At 44.8% G+C, this 12,317-nt stretch overlaps 2 protein-coding genes across 4 annotated transcripts; both read right to left on the reverse strand.

Moving 5' to 3' along the window:
* Nucleotides 1-376: 376 nt before the first annotated feature.
* gart (phosphoribosylglycinamide formyltransferase) lies at nucleotides 377-9,800 on the reverse strand. 3 transcript variants are annotated; one of them, XM_041032528.1, is made up of 23 exons: nucleotides 9,628-9,800; nucleotides 9,329-9,438; nucleotides 7,496-7,645; nucleotides 6,907-7,002; nucleotides 6,628-6,802; nucleotides 5,908-6,019; nucleotides 5,727-5,795; nucleotides 5,491-5,616; nucleotides 5,219-5,306; nucleotides 4,999-5,084; nucleotides 4,745-4,913; nucleotides 4,430-4,661; nucleotides 3,976-4,070; nucleotides 3,502-3,611; nucleotides 3,082-3,280; nucleotides 2,667-2,915; nucleotides 2,416-2,568; nucleotides 1,884-2,087; nucleotides 1,588-1,746; nucleotides 1,148-1,278; nucleotides 899-1,040; nucleotides 672-787; nucleotides 377-585 (listed from the first exon to the last, which is right to left on the reverse strand). In XM_041032528.1, exons 3-23 carry the CDS (start codon nucleotides 7,638-7,640, stop codon nucleotides 388-390), a joined length of 3,054 nt encoding a protein of 1,017 aa, XP_040888462.1. In that variant the 5' UTR covers nucleotides 7,641-7,645; nucleotides 9,329-9,438; nucleotides 9,628-9,800; the 3' UTR covers nucleotides 377-387. The 3 variants fall into 3 exon arrangements, with proteins under 3 accessions (XP_040888462.1, XP_040888461.1, XP_040888460.1); XM_041032527.1 differs by having other exon boundaries at nucleotides 2,667-2,918; nucleotides 9,347-9,438; nucleotides 9,628-9,799; XM_041032526.1 differs by having other exon boundaries at nucleotides 2,667-2,918; nucleotides 9,628-9,799.
* Nucleotides 9,801-9,951: 151 nt separating this feature from the next.
* On the reverse strand, nucleotides 9,952-12,123 carry LOC121178040 (protein jagunal homolog 1-B). The gene is made up of 4 exons (XM_041032533.1): nucleotides 12,019-12,123; nucleotides 11,681-11,778; nucleotides 11,339-11,411; nucleotides 9,952-11,254 (listed from the first exon to the last, which is right to left on the reverse strand). Exons 2-4 carry the CDS (start codon nucleotides 11,767-11,769, stop codon nucleotides 10,865-10,867), a joined length of 552 nt encoding a protein of 183 aa, XP_040888467.1. The 5' UTR covers nucleotides 11,770-11,778; nucleotides 12,019-12,123; the 3' UTR covers nucleotides 9,952-10,864.
* Between the last annotated feature and the right edge of the window lie 194 nt (nucleotides 12,124-12,317).

Below are 12,317 nucleotides of genomic sequence, written 5' to 3' on the forward strand. Positions count from 1 at the left end.
GTCCAACTTGTAATGCTGCCCAGACCACAGTTAATTCCAGTGCAGGCAACATTAAAACATTTCTCAAAAGATACTACTGGAATGTAATTTTTGTTTCAAGTACAATGCCTCTTTACATTACAAGTTGAAATGCTACAATTTCATCTATTCGTGTTCAAGCTTTCAGCATCCCATGAAGAAATCATCTCAACTGGACCTATCAATCAAGTCTGGGGTAGAAGAAGAGTACAAAGTTAATACTGTCACCTGATCTGATGCTGTTAAATACAGTAATTTTGTTTTCTGTCACCAGTCGGCCTTTGTAGTGTCTCTTTTGTATTAAAAATATGCATGTAACAAAAGTAAACTGTTGTCAGTAATGCAAAGCTGAGCCACACCTATGTGACCTTAATTCTGTGAACTTGGCTTCCGCGTGATGAGCCCGTCCTCTCCGAGCCTGACCGCGCCGCTGGCGACCAACTCCAGGGCGGCGGGGAAGGCTCGGTGCTCGGCTTCTCTGATCCTATCGGACAGACTCTCCTCCGTGTCACTGTTTAGCACGGGCACCGCCTCCTGCACGATGATGGCTCCAGCATCCACCTCTTCCTAAACAATGATCAACAAAACAACGACTGTCTGACTTGTTTTATTTAAACACTACAGCTTAGCTTGCCACAGTACATCATACTTACTGCTACAAAGTGGACCGTGCAGCCAGTAACTCGCACCCCAGCCTGCAGGGCCTGCTTTTGGGCATTCACACCCTTGAATGATGGCAGCAGGGACGGATGGATGTTCAGTAACTTCCCTGTAACAGTAACAGAAAAACACTGACAGTGTAAAACACCTTGGTGACGATATTTAACCGTGCAGTATTACGCTTAACACAACAATAGTAGTCCAAACAGCATTTTCACACCATTCCATTTCTTGACAAAAGTTCCAGTGAGGATCCTCATGAATCCAGCGAGACACACCAGCTCCACTCCAAATTCTTCCAGCACACGATCAATGGTGCCGTCAAACTCTGCTCTGCTCCCGTACAGTTTGTGGTCCACCACCTAGTTGGGATCAGACACACAAACAACTGTATTTTTACTCCGTCTAAGCCTTTAGAGGATCCTACTGTTGGTTTTTATCATTAGTTGTAACCTTATTCATGAATTACCCGTGTCTGGATGCCAGCCAGCGATGCTCTCCTCAGGCCCTGAACTCCAGGCCTGTTGGAGATGACCACCACAATCTCTGCTGAGCTAGACGGACGCTTGGCCTGCTCTATCAGGGCCTGAAGGTTAGTGCCTGCGACACCAAAGAATATTTTTAGACACATTTAAAGGAAAAAAGAGGAATTTTGTGGTCCACTTTCAAAGGACATTTTGAGAGCTAACCTGGATTTATCCAGTGGTAACAGAATCCACCCACAAGGGCCTCTACAGCTTGACAAATAACATTTTATGCTTACTTTATACAGAAACTTGGGTGTTAAAAGACACTGTGCTGTGTTGCAGAGGTTTATGTGCCAGACTATTTCTTGGCCTTGTTCCTTAACTTCCTGTAAGCTATAGTGGTTTCTGGTTATTCCAGGAGTGAAAAACCCAAACAGCAAACCTGTGCCAGAGATGAGAACAGCTACTCTGGTCCTCTTGCGTAGTGTACTAAAGTTGCCACGGCAACTGCCGTTTTGCTCAACTCCCAGCTCTCCGCCAGATGCCGGCCCTGCATTCACCAGGCTGTGTTTCAGGTTACGGACCACCACGGCTTCTGCCCCTGCGTAAACAAACACAATAAAAGCTTTGTAATTCTCGGAATTCACTCCGTTTATTTCCCTTTTTATCCAACTGTGACAATACTGCATCTGAAACTGTGCTGGACTCAGTTAAAGTATTCCTGTTTCTGCGTCTCACCCGGCTGCTTGTGGGCCAGTGAACCCACGATCCAGGCCTCTTCAAGCGCTTGTAGCTGGCGCAAAACCCTCTGGACATCCAGGGGGGCGACCACCAGAACTGCCCCCAGGCCACAGTTGAAGGTGCGGGCCATCTCCTCCTCCCTCAGACCCCCTTCCTTGTGGAGCCAGGAAAACACTGGAGGGATGCTCCACCGTGATGCGTCTGAGTCACGCATGGAGTGACAAGTAGAAATATGAATGAGAGAGCTGTGACCTTAACAAACAACCGCAGAGTGGCCTCTACATTTTCACGTCAGGGAAAGCGATCCCAGGACCACTGCACTACACAACAACAAGTGCAGGTGAACTGTGTGGATATAATAGCAAGGCTGTTTACTCATGTTTACATTTGCACTGACTTCAGTGTGCACAAGATCAAGCAGCTATAAATGCAGTATGTTGGCACAGAAAATAGTCCTAAAAACCATAAATATGTTTTTGTACGTACATTTTGCATACGAAGGTGAAGTGTAGCTGTGCATTCATCTCACCTAAATCGACTGCCAGCTCCTGGGGAAGCACCCGAGGGATGTTCTCCAAAAGTCCACCGCCTGTGATGTGTGCGTAGGCTTTGACAGCGCCGCTGCGCAGGACTGGCAGGAGCAGACGGCTGTAGATCTTTGTTGGTGTGAGTAAAACCTCCCCTGGAAGCAGAATTTCAACCAAACAGTGAGACTCAAGGGTTCCCGTTAAGGTTAGGATTACATTTTGGGTCCACCTTTGACATCTGGAATAGACTTACCGACAGTCTGTCCCAGCTTGCCAAAGGGAGCGGGGGAGCTGTAGTTGAGGTGGGCCCTCTCCAAGACTTTGCGGACCAGGCTGAAACCGTTGCTGTGGACTCCAGAAGAGGCCACTCCGATCAGCAGGTCCCCCTCAGCGATGTCCCCCAGCCTCGGCAGCAGGGCTCCGCGCTCCACTGCTCCGACGCAGAACCCGGCCAAGTCGTACTCGCCCGGAGCATAAACACCGGGCATTTCTGCTGTCTCACCTCCTGGACGTGGACACAGAGACAGAATGAGGCTTGAGATAAGTCACAAAGGAGGGAAGTGAAGATACAGCGCTTTTGTGAAACACAGATCTCACTTGCATAGTAGAAACTTTCAATCCAAGTGAAAAGAAAATACTTCTGATTTGAACCACATCCCTCCTCTCACCCAGCAGAGCACAGCCTGCCATCTCGCAGGCCTTAGCGATGCCACCGACCACTGAGGCGGCCACGTCCACGTCCAGACTGCCGCAGGAAAAGTAGTCGAGGAAGAAGAGCGGCTCGGCACCCTGAGCCAGAACGTCGTTCACACACATGGCCACCAGGTCCTGACCCAGACCGTCGTGCTGTCCGCACGCCTGGGCGATCTGATGATGAGCAAAAGAGAAATGCTTTACAAACACAATGAATGACTAAGACAAATTAAACTGCTGAACATTAACGCTGAATGTCACAAAAGAGATTTTGCTGGAGATTTGAAATTTACTCGTTACATACTTTCACCTGTGCAAAGTTTTGGCAGCTTGATGAATTAAAACTCAAGTGCAAAATTAGATGGGAAAAAACCTCCAGGAAATGGGGAATTCACCTTAAGCTTAGTCCCCACTCCATCTGTCCCAGATACCAGAATGGGGTCCACAAATCCTGCCGCCTTCAGGTCAAACAGCCCAGCAAAGCCCCCCAGGTCTGCATTACACCCTGATGAAAAACAAGTACCAGTTACAGACAAGGTTACTTCTGCTTGATCCATTCTCTCTGGTTGCACTGTGTTTGTGTTAAGGCAGCCCAATTTATCTCAAACACATGATTAGAATCACTGCAATTACAACTGCAATCTCCAAAAACACAGCAATTTCTTTTCTAATGAGAAAAAGGTTTCAGTCAGCAAACTCTAATGAGCTGTTAAAACAGAAAAATGGTATTAAAACACAATTGTAGCTGAGTGCTAATTGTGTTTGACACATGCACGCTGGAAGATACAAGCATCCAGTCATTATTTAGGTATACAAGAAGGTGCTGTCCTAGCACAAGGTTTTGTTTCTGTACATGAAATTGAAGTTACCAGAGCGAGAAGTTGCCTTGGCCAGAGGCTTGATCACCTCCACCAGCTTGTTGCCAGCAGCTATGTCCACTCCGCTGTCCTTATAGGTCAGACCTCTGTGAGAAACACATTTTTTTTTATTCCTGGTGCAGTATTGTGCCTGTCTACAGCTAAAACTGCAAAAAAGTGTTAAAATGCGAGGGAAATTTCTGCTTGTGCACACACATCAAAAACAATATAAGCAAATTAATAGAATTATTTATTTGATCATTTAAACAAAAAAAAAACAAAACAAAACTAGGACACAGGAACATCCACAGTGACGTTTATTGTTCATCATTCATTCATGACTGACAGTATGGACATGAACTACAAAAAGAAAGCACTGTTCTCAATGAAAAATAAAACACAAAAAAACAAAAACAAAATGGTTTTAGTGTTTTAGGTTTTTTTTGTTTGCCACACTCACACACACCTGTGTTGGTTCAGGTGGGCGATGGCCCGGTGGCCGATGTCACGACGGTACACGGCACCCGGGAAGCCAACGGCAGCCACACCCTGATTGGCCGCCTGCAGAGCCGCCTCCAGGGACGAACTGACCGCGGTGACCGTCAGGACCCGTCCGCCACTGGAGACCACGCCTCCTTCCTTCAGGGCTGTGCCTGCGTGGAAAACCTGCAGCCCCATGTCCTGAACCTGAGACAAACCTGAAGAAGAACAGCAGTGTAAAGAGAGTGTTAACACCAAAGAATCAACAGCCTTGTCTGTGGTGCTGCAGTATCATTCATACCTGTGATCTCCACTCCTTTCTTGTAGGGGCCAGGGTAACCATCGCTGGCCATAACCACAGTTACTGCAGAGCTGTCCTGGTGCCACACGGGGGCGCTGGAGGCCAGTTTGCCATTCATGGTGTTTAAGATCACTTCATACAGGTCGCTCTTCAGCAGGGGCAGCAACACCTGAAAAACAGTAACAGTCAAGAGCAAAATATTACAATTTTATACTGGGATGATCCAGTGACAGACAGTTGGTCGACAAACACACCTGACACTCGGGGTCTCCGAAGCGACAGTTGAATTCCAGCACCTTTGGCCCCTGCTTGGTCAACATCAGCCCTGCATACAGCACACCTGCAAACGCACAGAAAAATAAATGAGCCGGAGGCCATGTTTCATTCATCTGAAACTATAACCTCACAAAAAACAACAGATGCAAGGGAAGTTAGGCAAAAATAAACAGTAACAGTAATAATAAGAGCACTTGCCCACATAAGGAGTTCCCTCCTCCCTCATTCCGTCCACTGTCTTCTGAAGGACAGTCTCTCTGATCTGCTGCAGCAGCTCCTGACTCACCTGCGTCGGACGAGAGACAGCAGCCACATCAACAGCAGAGCTCATCAAAGATAGTTACACTCAAATGGGCAGTATCCAACAAAAACTACACAACCAGGCAGAGAGGAAGAGGCTCTGCTAAGTTTTAGAGAGACATACGGAGGTACAGTGCGACATTGCTCGCCGTTAAATGTCAACACAGTACCTGAGGGGTGGGGCAGTAGGCCCCCATGCCGCCAGTGTTCGGCCCCTGGTCCCCGTCCTGCAGCCGCTTGTGATCCTGCGCTGGAGGCATCGGAGACACTGAGGAGCCATCACTGAAACACAGACACTACAGGAGGAGGGAAACAACGATAAACATCCCATCAATCTTCCCTTCATTTGTACCTTAAGATGAAGTCGGTGTATATATGTGAACTTCAGTTAAACTGTTTTACTCACAGACACTTCCTCTCCCTCCAGAAGTTCCTCAACCACCACTGTTTCCCCCGCGGCTCCAAACGCTCTGTCCTGTAAGAGCCACATGTGTCTCCATTGGGCATTTTCTTTCCTTTTCGCTCTTTGCTAATATCATCTCCAAGCATCAGTGATCTCACAGAGGGAATGTCTAACAGTCTGGTACCTTCATGATGTCCATCACCGCCAGACAGGCCTCGTCCTGGTCTCTCGCCACAATGACTCCCTTCCCGGCCGCCAGACCGCTCGCCTTCACTACCAGTGCGGGAAAGTCAGCGCTGGAGACCCCAAACAATGAAGCCAACTCAGTATTATGCAGAAGGAATCATCACATTTTCACAAAAAACACATCTGCAACAGATGCTGCATCACTGATATAAAGCACACACTGTTTTTCTGTGGACCATTGAACATTTGCAGAGCTCAGGACTGTCTGGGAATGGGTTTGGGATCCGTATGGATGAAGGCTGTCAGAGTACGGCAGCTGTTGTTCTGCCGACGAGGGTTTATATGACCAAAGGAATGGCTTTCACTGAGAACAATGGTTTTTTTTCTCTTTGTTTGTAAAAGTTACATCTGCTTCTTCTGTAAATTCTTCCAGGGTGAACTCATGTGAAACACTGTCATCACATCTTACATCATGAACTCATGAAACCATCTGAGAAACAAAACTTCAGTGAAGATTTCAGTTTCTATTCCGACACAGTATTTGTTGTGTTTAATGGTTCTGAAAAACAAAACTCCTAATTACTCCATTTATTAATTAGCTGGGCAACGCCAGGCTTCGAGGACACAGTGAAGTCTGCCATAAAATAAACTTGGCACATGCGCACAAATACAATCCTCCAAAGACACAAACTTTGTGTTTACTGTCTACTGTACTGACGTGTGGATGTAGTTGCAGGCCTCCTGGGGGTCAGTGAAGGAGCCGTAGCGGGCCGTGGGGATGCCGTGACGCTCCATAAAAGCCTTTGAAAAGCTCTTGCTGGCCTCTAACTGAGCTGCCTTGGCAGAAGGTCCAAAACATGGGACGTCTGCTGCCGTCAGGTCATCTACGATACCTGAAAGAGACGTTAAGGTATGAGGGAAGGGACACAATGAACAGGACACAAAATAAGATCCAATAATGATTCAGACACGCGCACTAATGCTGATGTTTGCTAACCTGCAGCAAGCGGCACCTCAGGTCCGACAACAACCAGTCCCACGTGATGATCCTTGCAGAACTGAGCCAAGATGGTGTGGTTACTCACTGATACCTCTGCATGGAGAACATCACAGCAAGTAACAGTTCAAGGTGAATTCACACTCCTCAGCTGCACAATACTACAATCACTATCACATATTTAACACATCAACCTCATTAAGTCATTCATTCTATGTGAACATGCTTTGCTTCACCTTCGACATGGGCACCATAACGTGCATTGCAACATGTCATGTCATTACAGAGGGGTACGTGCTCCTCTTTGTTAATGAACTAAATGTCTGCTGCTCAGATAAAAAGAAAACAATTTGAATATGTTAACTTTGGCTCTGCATAGAGCATCATTGTGATGGATATGTGTAAATATTTTCTAACATTTTATGGACCAAACTGTTAATCAGGAGCATACTAGACAGATTCATCAATAAAGAAAATAATTGTTTAGGTATATGCTGTCATTCCAGTACCATGAATTTTGGTCACCTTCAGATTAGATTGTTAAAGGAGGAATGTGACCTCAGGAGCCTTTATTACTGTTTGTACTTACCAGAGTTGCTGATCTTCCCACAGTTGGCTGTGCCTGCGTTACCCGGAGCCACCAGGACCTGCTGAACCTGCGATGACTGGGCCAACTTCCACGCCAGTGCGTGCTCCCGTCCACCACCGCCAACCACCAGCACTCGCTCTGCCATGGCGCCTGAGTGACGGGAAAATGGGAGATCCCGGCACCCAGCATTAGACTGAAACCATTCACACCTTCGTGATTATTCTACTCAACAGCCAGCTCTTTTAGTCCGCCTTTAATTGTTCGTAAAGCGACCATTTAATGTCATGCAAAGACTGACCTATAACAAAAGGACTTTTCTAAGCTGTGAGGAAGCATTGACCTTTTCTGAGGCCTGAGGTCTTACATTATCTTGTAATACACACACTAACAAGGATCCAATCAACTAGAACAAAAACAAGTCAACAATTAAATGGCATGGTCACCAGGCAAGGCCAAATCACCAGCAACTGAAAACAGGGGCTCATTTGCATAGAAAAACAAAACCATTATCAAGTTGATATACAGTAAAGCCCTCGCTGTAGCCTCAGTTTGGCAGTGCAGCTACTCTGCACTCTCTCTTTTCTGAATGTTTCATATGCTGAACGCAGCGACTGCATCACCTTTTTGTTTCTAAACCAGTGTCCTGCGAAGCAAACATTGTATTATTTGCAGGTGTAAGGGTTGGAATACGCTGATGCTTATTTTAGAGTTACACAAAGGCACTATAACACATACACTCATTTAATTATGATATTTGAAACCATCTTAGATGTTTGTGATTTCATAATAAACTGTATTTAAGACGACTTCATGTTGAGTATCACACAATGCAAATTCACTCTACAGAGAACAGTGTTTCTCATGACACACACACTTGATCATTGTTATCTCATCACTGGGATAAAAAGTTGAGTGATTTGACTGGCCGTGGGGCTCATTCATTGCTGGCTCTGAATGTCCTACACTAGAAAAAGACTTATTATATTTAGTTTTACTCCAAAATGTAATTACAGAAAAAGCAATTCCATCTTTTAGCACTACTAGTGTCCAAAATTTCACACACAAACAGTCAAAAAGGAAAAAACAGAGACCTCTTGTGCACCATATAATCCCCAACAACTCAAACAAAACGGGGTCAGAGTTCAAACCATCCCAATCTACACTGACTTGAAACCTATGACTTCAGCTCTGAGGATTGTGCAATTTCGTGGTTTACTCTAGTAAATGAATGTGACGATACATTGCCTACAAGCTGCCTAAAACACAAATTGAGATAAGACGCTGCACAAAAGGGTGAGTGTTGCACGGTGGGCGCACATGTCCCACAATTACACAAATCACTGCTTTTGATTGAAGTCACTCCGCTCATGTGACTCACATGTCAGAGAGCAAATCAAACACATGAGTCTGACAATGTGTTTTTAAATACCACTTGAAGAAAACAGAACATTATATGAGGTTTTGTAGCACACATCATATTTAAAAATACTTTTTTTTGGTATATAACTAAAATAAATAAAATACTAAAATAAAACCAATTTTCTTTGGTTAACTTGTGTAAGAGATGTCAAAAGCAGCATTCAACCATAGCATGCATCACCAGAATGGCTGCAGATATATATAAATTCATGCATGCATTTTGCAGTGTAACACCACAGATCAATGGTTTCCCAACACCAGTTAGTCATGCGTAAGTGGGACGCATTAGTTATACGTTACTTAGTTTTTATGCATTAATTTGCTATGACTTTATCATGACAGTCTCTGTCTTAACAACATTGGCACATGAACAAATGGTGAAATAAAAACCTAGTGTGCTGCTCAGGCACTCACCTGTGTGTGTTAGTGTACCTGTGAAGCAGAAAATAGCCGGAGCCCGGATCTGGACAGATGTCAGAAGTGTCTCCTCTGCTCTGAGTCTGCTGACTGACCGTGGCTGCAAACTGTGTTATCATAAACACACACACACACACTTTACACACACCACGTGGATTCAATATATTACAGTGATGTACTCAGTAACGCGACACATCGACAAACAAAGTTCGCTCAAAGTGCTAAATAACATTAAAACAGACCAATACGCCACTGTTTCCCTTTATCTTAATGTAGTTTAAGTTTCTGCTTCTTACCTTTATCTGCAGCTCAAAGAGTTTTGGCCAGTTTTTCTTTTCTTTTGGATTCTTCCAACTTCCTCGGGGCGTAACTACCGAGTGCATCATGGGAATTGCAGTTAATTACCAATACTGAGTGCTGCGCCTAATCCCCCAGTGAAACATAACTTATTCATTTGTTTTGTCTCTTTGTTGGTAAAATACAGTTAAAAACAAGTAAAATGAAAACACGCAAGTACAAGTACCTCCAAACTGTACTCAAGTGCTTGAGTAAATGTCCCTTTGGCAACAACAACCATTCAATGCTGTGTATAATTCTATTATTTATTCTTGTAACCTTTGTCTATCTTTATCAAGACTGACCTGGCCAAGACCGCCAGGAATAACAGTGAGTTGCAGATAAACATAAAACATAATAAAACTATTTACAGTTGCACTGCACAGCAAATCCAGCAGCAAACAGAAATATTGAAAAACAGTGGGCAGGGATGTCACCAATGCAGACCAGCAGCAGCCAGACTAGACTCAGGTCAGGTGCAACACTTTCCAACCCCTCCCTCGGATGTAGGACAGAACAGGTTACCTGTAGAAACGGCTGCTCTTTTATTAAATAATTCACAATTTACACGGGTACTCACTTTCTGATTGGACACACAAAGACTAAACCAGCAAAGACAAAGCAAGAGACAAAAACACACACAACCACACACGGTATATTATGGGCTAAAGCTTTCTGTATGATTACAGTAAATGAGGAGGTGGGTGGCTTCTCCAGTCAAGTATGGGAAAATCCATTTCATGTTGCTCTGGAAGAATCTGCAGGTTTCAGTTGTTGAGACAATGTGATGGATGGAGCCACAGCTACATTCTCCACACATGACTGAAAGGTACTCCGGTCTTCACATAGCTGCAATGGAAGAGTGCTTGTGTGTGTGTGTGTGTGTGTGTGTGCGTGCGTGCGTGTCGGCTAATAATCAACAACCCGACGTAGCCAAACAACACTGTATAGTGATCAATCAGTACATTACTCAAATTAGCAAATGTGGCAAAATGACAAACAACCAAGTCTGTTATTCAAATTTATTACAAAAACAATTGCGTGTTCCTCCAGTTATCCCTGGATTGATGAACAGAGTGATGACAGTCATCACAAGCTGTCCAGGGAAAAGGTAAGAGACTCTTCTCTGAGTCTTGGCTGGCTCAGTGCACACACAGGCCTAACAGAAGATCTGTGCTTGGCATGCTTGCAGTGAACTCATTTCTTCTTCTTCTCCTGCGTGGTGGTGAACCACTGGTCCAGCAGCTTCTTGCTGTAGTAGATCTGCCAGCCATGCACCTGCACAGCAATGATGATCACCAGGTACATGACTGAGACGGCCGAGAAGCCAAAGATAAAGCGGTATGCTTTCCCGTGACGATAGAGCTGCTGTGCCACAGGAAACATCTCCATGCCACCGTAGATCAGTGGGGCCACGCAGAAGAGCCCAGCACTGATCATGGAGATTACCAGGTAGCTGATGTTGTTGCGAGGCAATGCCAAGAAGCTAAAGACTGTGGGAATTATGCTCAGGAGATAGGGGTACTCCCACTGGTAAGGTGAGGCTACCACCTTGTGAGACACCAGGCTAAGCTGGCTCACTGTTACCTGAGAAATAACAGATGTTACAGAGTTATAAACAGCTCAGTTATTGCAGCTGTCAGTGAATTGGGATTTGCTGAGCTGTATTACCTGAGCTGCCAGCAGAATCCAGACCAGAAGATGGACAATGTTGAGTTTACGGATTTCAGACTTCAAGGCAACGCTGTGCAAAAGAAGAGCAAGTGGTGGGCAACGAGGGATGCAGTCACAACTAAAAATTCACTCATGCTTTCATTATAAATTCTGCTGATTAAATTCTGATCATTTATCATTTCTAAATACAACCCCCAAACTGATCGTACACACCACCACTTTAGTAGCTTAGCTGTTTACTATATTTCACCTTTCTGCCAATTGTTTTTTTTTGTTTTAAGTATGACGTCCATCCCGTTTCAACAGTAACATGTTGTTAACACAAACACTGTCACCAACCTCATCTGGTAGTGGGAGGCGACCCGCTCCCGGTGCTGAAAATCACTTCCGTCTGTGCCTGCAGCTCTCGGACCCGCTCGAGAAGCCATCGCGGATTTCTGACAGCAAAACACATGGAATTTAAATTAGTAGGTTAAGTTGCAAGAACTAGATCTGAATGGCAGATGTTTCTTCACGAGACGCTGGGAACTAATAATACAAACAAGCGAACTAGCTCATACTAGTCATTAGCTGTTAACTAGTAGGTCGTACATGCTGTAGTGTCGCCTACGTTTCTGTGGAGCAAACATAAGCGCCCAGCAGCAGTGTCTAGACGAGATGTCGATCATAGCACTTACTTTTTTATGTGCCGTTGCTGTTAAAAATCCTGAAAGTATTCATAGGCTAGCTAACACACAGCGTTACACATTCATACAAGTGACGCCTGAGAGGCTGACTGAGGAAGTGACGGAGTAAGCGGAAGTGTGACGTGTCAAACTGTGATTGGTCAGAACCCCTCTATTCAAACTATCTTTATTGATATGACAATGTCACTAAGGCAACGCTTACAATATATTATTATTGCAATTACTGACAATGACTGTAACCCATGTTTCGGTATACTTTAATAAAATTTAAAATTTCAATTTCATGCAAA

Source organism: Toxotes jaculatrix, chromosome 24 (genome assembly GCF_017976425.1).
Source record: "Toxotes jaculatrix isolate fToxJac2 chromosome 24, fToxJac2.pri, whole genome shotgun sequence".
Classification (NCBI taxonomy): domain Eukaryota; kingdom Metazoa; phylum Chordata; class Actinopteri; family Toxotidae; genus Toxotes; species Toxotes jaculatrix.